The following is a 6,290-nucleotide window of genomic DNA, read 5'->3' on the forward strand; positions in this document are numbered from 1 at the left end:
GATCAGATCAGGTTCAGGACCAGATCAGGTGAAACTGTGTTGTCTTTAGGTCCAGTTCTATCTGAGCAGGTTGATTCTGGTCTGATCCAGTCTGGCTGTTGGTCCAGACTGGATTCATGTTCCAGTTTCAGAGACGAGCAGCAGATTCCTCTGAAGACACAAACCTGTTTGACAACGAGGCTCAACACCTCCTGAAGACCCCCGCAGACTGCAGCCCCTGCGCTACCTGCAGTACTGGTAGAAATATCTTATATACATACATACCTTATCAAAACAAACATTTTGACTGTGTGTGTGTGTGTGTGTGTGGTCACATGACCAGGGTGAACAGGTGTGTTATGTCACCAGCTGATCCTCAGCAGCACGTGCAGCTCTTTTCATTCACAGTTTTAATCTGATCCACAAACTGATGCTGGATCAGATTACATCAGCACATCTCAGTGATGTCATCAGGTGATCTCACTCACCTGTAAATAAAGCTGTCGCTACACTGACGGTTAGAATGGAGAACAATTTAAAACAAGTTTTAAATAATTTTCTTAACATTTTTTAATGAAATATTTGTGAGAAAATAAAGTGTGAATGTAAACACCTGTAACCTGTCAGACAGACTCACTGCAGATATTCAGGATCCTGCTGAAACTTCCTGTTTCAATAAAAACAAAACACAAGAATAAACTTTATTTACAAAGCACTTTTCAAAATAAGACAAGTAGATGAAACAGGTCATTCAGCTGAGGGACAGGAAGGGGTTAAATCCACTGAGGAAACACCTGTGTGTGTAGAAACTGCATCCACTTCCTGTTTCCAGAATAAAATCCCTTCTGTGACAGAGTGGAGGTTAAAATCTAAATCATATTTCCAACATTAACTCTACTTCACCCTGTAAACTGAACTCTGTTGTGTCCTCTCTCTTTACCTGCTGCCTCCACCTGTCCGTCTGTGTCACGGTGAGACTTTGGTGCTTCAGTTTGGATCTAAACTAACCAGTTCGGTCAGCGGTAGCACAGAATAATCCTTCAGATGTGTTCTTAGGGGATTTATTTGTGAATTATTCTCTGATTTCATGCAGGTTTTCATCTATTGACTAATGTGAGATTACTGGATTATATAGATGGAAAAAACACAAGGCTAATTTGTGTTTGTCACTGTGGACGATTTAAATAAAACCCACTGACTTGTGAAAAGACTTTTATCTTTACATTTCAAACATTTCAAACGTTTCAAATGGAAGTTTTGCATTTGAACGTGGTTCACGGTGCTGCTCGTTTGGAGGCTTTTATGTTGAAGGCAGAATCGCGGTACTTCCGGTTAAGAGTGCTGGCTGGGATGACGTAAGCGTCAGCTCCCGGTATAAACCCGGCGGTCCGGTGGGCTCCGGTAACGAGCCTCTTCGGGCCTCCCGGGACGGAAGAACCGAGCTGTGTTACCGGCAGGTTTTACCGTCAGATAACCGTCCGCCCGCTTCTTTAACGACAGATTGACGGTCTCTCCCCCGCCGGTGGCCCGGTACTCTGACCCGCCTGTTTCTGTGGATGTTACCGGACTAAAGAGCACCATGAAGTTTCTCCGGAGTGTGTCCCGGTGCTCCGACCCGGTGAGGTAACGGGGACGGGACGGGGCTGCCGCACTCACACCGCGAACAGCAGCGACCTGTTGCCGGTGACGCAGAGACGATGAGCGGAGCCGCCGCGCTGCTGCTGCTGCTCCTCAGCGGCCGCGCTGCGTTCACGGCTGCCAGGTCCCTGAACGCACCTCAGGACGCAGGGGCTCCGGACGGACACACGGACGGTCCCGACGGACTGTCCGCAGCCGTGACAGGTAACGGTTAACGTCAACTGACTGACGTTAGAACATAGTTACTGTGTATGAAGTCATCAGAGCTACAATTCAGCAAAAGATGAACTGATCCTGGTGGTGAGACAAAGTTTGTCAGCTGTGTGTGTGTGTGTGTGTGTGTGTGTGTGTGTGTGTGTGTGTGTGTGTGTGTGTGTGTGTGTGACCTTCGACCTGATTGGATGCTTCACCTGTTGCCATGGTAGCAGGTTAACCAGTCTGACATGATCCTCCTCTCCTCCTGCTCTGAAACCATCTGATTCATTTACAGACTAAAAACTTCACCCAGTTCCACAAAGCCTCCAAATCCAAACTGCATCGATTTTGATTAATTGACCGATCGATCGATTGTCCTTGTCCATTCCCTGTGTGTGATCATTACCTTGTGAAAGACTAGCGTTAGCGTGTCAAAGACTAGCGTTAGCGTGTCAAAAAGTGACATCAGCACTGCTAACATATATGTTATGCGATAATAAAAAGTCCAACCCTTAAACACCCTGCTGTGGATCCCAGTGCTCCCAGTTTACCCAGTGTACAGCAGCGGCTGACCGTCTGTGTGCCTGTCTCAGGTGTGGACGGACGGTGGCGCCCCCTGATGGAGAAAACCCGCCCCTTCATCCTGGTGGACGGACAGAGGCGGAGCCTCACTGAAGCTCTACAGGTGAGACAGGAAACCTCCATCCACCAACAGGTCAAAGGTCACAAGGTCAGACCAGTGATGAGGTCATCACACTGGGCACACACTGGTTTATTAAAGGTGTAGTAACGTGTTCACTGGTTTATTACTGGTGTAGTAACGTGTTCACTGGTTTATTACTGGTGTAGTAACGGGTTCACTGGTTTATTACTGGTGTAGTAACATGTTCACTGGTTTATTACTGGTGTAGTAACGGGTTCACTGGTTTATTACTGGTGTAGTAACGGGTTCACTGGTTTATTACTGGTGTAGTAACGGGTTCACTGGTTTATTACTGGTGTAGTAACGTGTTAACTGGTTTATTACTGGTGTAGTAACGTGTTCACTGGTTTATTACTGGTGTAGTAACGTGTTCACTGGTTTATTACTGGTGTAGTAACGCGTTCACTGGTTTATTACTGGTGTAGTAACGCGTTAACTGGTTTATTACTGGTGTAGTAACGGGTTAACTGGTTTATTACTGGTGTAGTAACGCGTTCACTGGTTTATTACTGGTGTAGTAACGCGTTCACTGGTTTATTACTGGTGTAGTAACGCGTTAACTGGTTTATTACTGGTGTAGTAACGGGTTAACTGGTTTATTACTGGTGTAGTAACGCGTTAACTGGTTTATTACTGGTGTAGTAACGGGTTAACTGGTTTATTACTGGTGTAGTAACGGGTTAACTGGTTTATTACTGGTGTAGTAACGTGTTCACTGGTTTATTACTGGTGTAGTAACGCGTTAACTGGTTTATTACTGGTGTAGTAACGCGTTAACTGGTTTATTACTGGTGTAGTAACGTGTTAACTGGTTTATTACTGGTGTAGTAACGCGTTCACTGGTTTATTACTGGTGTAGTAACGGGTTAACTGGTTTATTACTGGTGTAGTAACGTGTTCACTGGTTTATTACTGGTGTAGTAACGCGTTCACTGTTCGCTATAATGGTTGTGTTTTACTGGTTAGTCACTGGTGTCTTTCTGTTGTTGGACTGGTCCAGGCAGGTTTCCATCACTGGATGTTTGGAATGGGTGGGACTCTTACACACACACACACACACACACACACACATTTCCTCATTAGAGAAAACAAAGGCAGAGTCCCCATCAGGTTTCTTTCACCGGTAAAATCTGGTGAAGTCGGACACATTTGAGTGTTTGGTCATAATTACTGCAGTAACCTGAGCGGTCAGTTTGGTCGAAGCGGTGAGAGAAGAGATGATTTGGTTTCAGCTGTCTTCTGGTTTTATTCCACCTGAGAACATGGCGGCCGTACGTCAGGTGTGTGTGGCCCTTTTACACAGAGAGGCCTCAAAGTGTTTCTGTGTTTTTGGCACCATTTGGTCGCTTAGTAACCGTATCCGTGACCAGTGTTGGTCAAGTTACTTGGAAATAGTAATAAGTTACTGATTACTTCTCCAAGAAAGTAATCCAGTTACTTTACTGATTACTTACTTTTAAAAGTAATTAGGTACTTTAATTACTTTACTTAGTTACTTTTCAAAAACATGACGCACAACCTGAATACACTATAAAGCAAAAGACCTTTCAGCCTAATTCTATTCTTTCTGCATATTCTGTTATAGAAAACTGAATCAAATGAAACTGTCTTTTTTAAAACTTGTTTTATCAGTTTCACTCTTTTAACTTTATGCACATTGCATCACTAAGTCCTGTCGCTCTCAAGTCTATTTTCACCTGTTTAGCAGGAGAGGGGCCCTCCAAGTTTCTCCCGGTGGAACTGGATGTGGTAGCCTCAGCGGGCATGTCGGTGGGGGGAACCGGGGGTTTGACATTCCCGTGCCGGCTAGCTAGGTGCTTGGTTAAATTTGAGGTGGGATTTTTTGATGTGGATAAAGGTTTTCTTCCCACGCACAGTGAACAGCGGACGCTAATATTTTTGTCACCTTTTACCGAGTCAAACTCAAAGTAATGCCGGTACTTCCAACCATTAAACGCTGTATGTTCCTGCTCCATGTTGTCTCTTGTTCTTCACTTCACCTGTCTGTTGTTTACCACTGACGTCGCGCCGCTAATACGTCATTGTCACGAGACAGTCTCACAAAACAAAATCACGATTTAGTAACGCAGTAGTGCAGTAACGCAATCTGAAAGTAACAGTAATCTAATTACTGTTTTTGCAATTATAATCCCTTACTTTATTCGTTACTTGAAAAAAGTAATTAGATTACAGTAACGCGTTACTTCTAACGCGTTACTGCCCATCAGTGTCCGTGACACCTTCAGACACGAGCCCCTAAATGAAGAGGCTTAGCAGAAACGTAACCACTTGCTAGCATCAGCTAGTATCAGCTAGCATAGGTTTGAGTTAAAGTTAGAGTCTGTGTGGACGGGGTTTATTTCTGTCAGGGAGGTGGTTTTAACATCAGTTTCCTGCTCTGGTTTTAATCAATTAATCAATTAAGTGCTGTGTTCTGCTGTAGCTCCTGTCGCCATGGGCTGGTTCTGCTAACGTTAGTATGAGTAATGTTAGCATGTCCACATGTAGTGCTAGCATATCCACATGTAATGTTAGCATGTCCACATGTAGTGCTAGCATGTCCACATGTAGTGCTAGCATGTCCACATGTAATGTTAGCATGTCCACATGTAGTGCTAGCATGTCCACATGTAGTGCTAGCATATCCACATGTAATGTTAGCATGTCCACATGTAGTGTTAGCATGTCCACATGTAGTGCTAGCATGTCCACATGTAGTGCTAGCATGTCCACATGTAATGCTAGCATGTCCACATGTAGTGTTAGCATGTCCACATGTAGTGTTAGCATGTCCACATGTAATGTTAGCATGTCCACATGTAGTGCTAGCATGTCCACATGTAGTGTTAGCATGAATAAAGGTATGTAAGCATGAAACACAGTAATATTAGCGCGTCCAAAAGTGACATGGCCATGAGGTAAACAATAATCACAGTAAGTATGAGGGAAACAAAGGACCGTTAGCACAGTAAAGTACTGAAAATGTACGCTACATTAAATCCACTCTGTGGTGTTAAAAAGTCTAAATAAATCACTGATTCTGATCCAGTCCTGATCCTTCACCCCTGGAGACAGGAAGCGCCCTCCTCGTATTCAGCCACTAGCCGACAGCTTCCTCCTCGGTTCCAGTCGCTCTGGAGCGTTTCACTGGAAACAGAGAAAAGAAGAAAGCCGGAGCGTCGACAGTTTTCACCAGGAGCTTCCTGTGGGGGGGGTGTTAGAGGACGGGCACTTCCTGTGCAGCTGACAGAAGCTCTGAGATCATTTCCTGTAGAGGCCTCCCCCGCCCTGACTCCACCCGGCCGGGGAGGGCGAGCAGAAAGAGAGTAAAGGTGCATTCCACGTAGCTTCAGGACCTGTTGGTCACTTCAGCTGCTGCTCCTCAGTACTACTGTGAGGCCACTTTGTCCGTCTAATCCTTCACACCTCACAGTGAATATTGTAGTTTTACTGCTCTACATCTGTCTGATGGTGCACAGGGTTAGGTTAGGTTAGGTTAGGTTAGGTTAGGTTAGGTTAGGTTAGGTTTAGGTTAGGTTAGGTTTAGGTTAGGTTAGGTTAGGTTTAGGTTAGGTTAGGTTTAGGTTAGGGGTATCTCCAGGTGTGATGATGATGAGGAGTGTTTGAAGGATGAAGAGTTCCTTCCTGGGCTCAGAAGCTCAATAAACAGAGCTGAAGACAGGCTGGGTCACTTTTTGGAGATGCGTGGTTCTCACAGGACAGCGACACATGATCTTATATCCCATGGTGCATTGCTGCAGATTAAACTACCGAC

The 6,290-nt window shown here is 45.0% G+C and overlaps 1 protein-coding gene across 1 annotated transcript in view; it reads left to right on the plus strand.

Moving 5' to 3' along the window:
- Window positions 1-1,416: 1,416 nt before the first annotated feature.
- The window catches only part of adam15 (ADAM metallopeptidase domain 15), a 35,832-nt gene continuing 30,958 nt past the window's right edge, over window positions 1,417-6,290 (plus strand). Inside the window, exons 1-2 of the mRNA XM_070834732.1 lie at window positions 1,417-1,821; window positions 2,406-2,497. Of these exons, the coding sequence (XP_070690833.1) occupies window positions 1,677-1,821; window positions 2,406-2,497 (237 nt within the window). The 5' untranslated portion in view covers window positions 1,417-1,676. The remainder of the gene's footprint in view (window positions 1,822-2,405; window positions 2,498-6,290) is intronic.

This window comes from Pempheris klunzingeri, chromosome 8 (genome assembly GCF_042242105.1).
Source record: "Pempheris klunzingeri isolate RE-2024b chromosome 8, fPemKlu1.hap1, whole genome shotgun sequence".
Lineage (NCBI taxonomy): Eukaryota > Metazoa > Chordata > Actinopteri > Acropomatiformes > Pempheridae > Pempheris > Pempheris klunzingeri.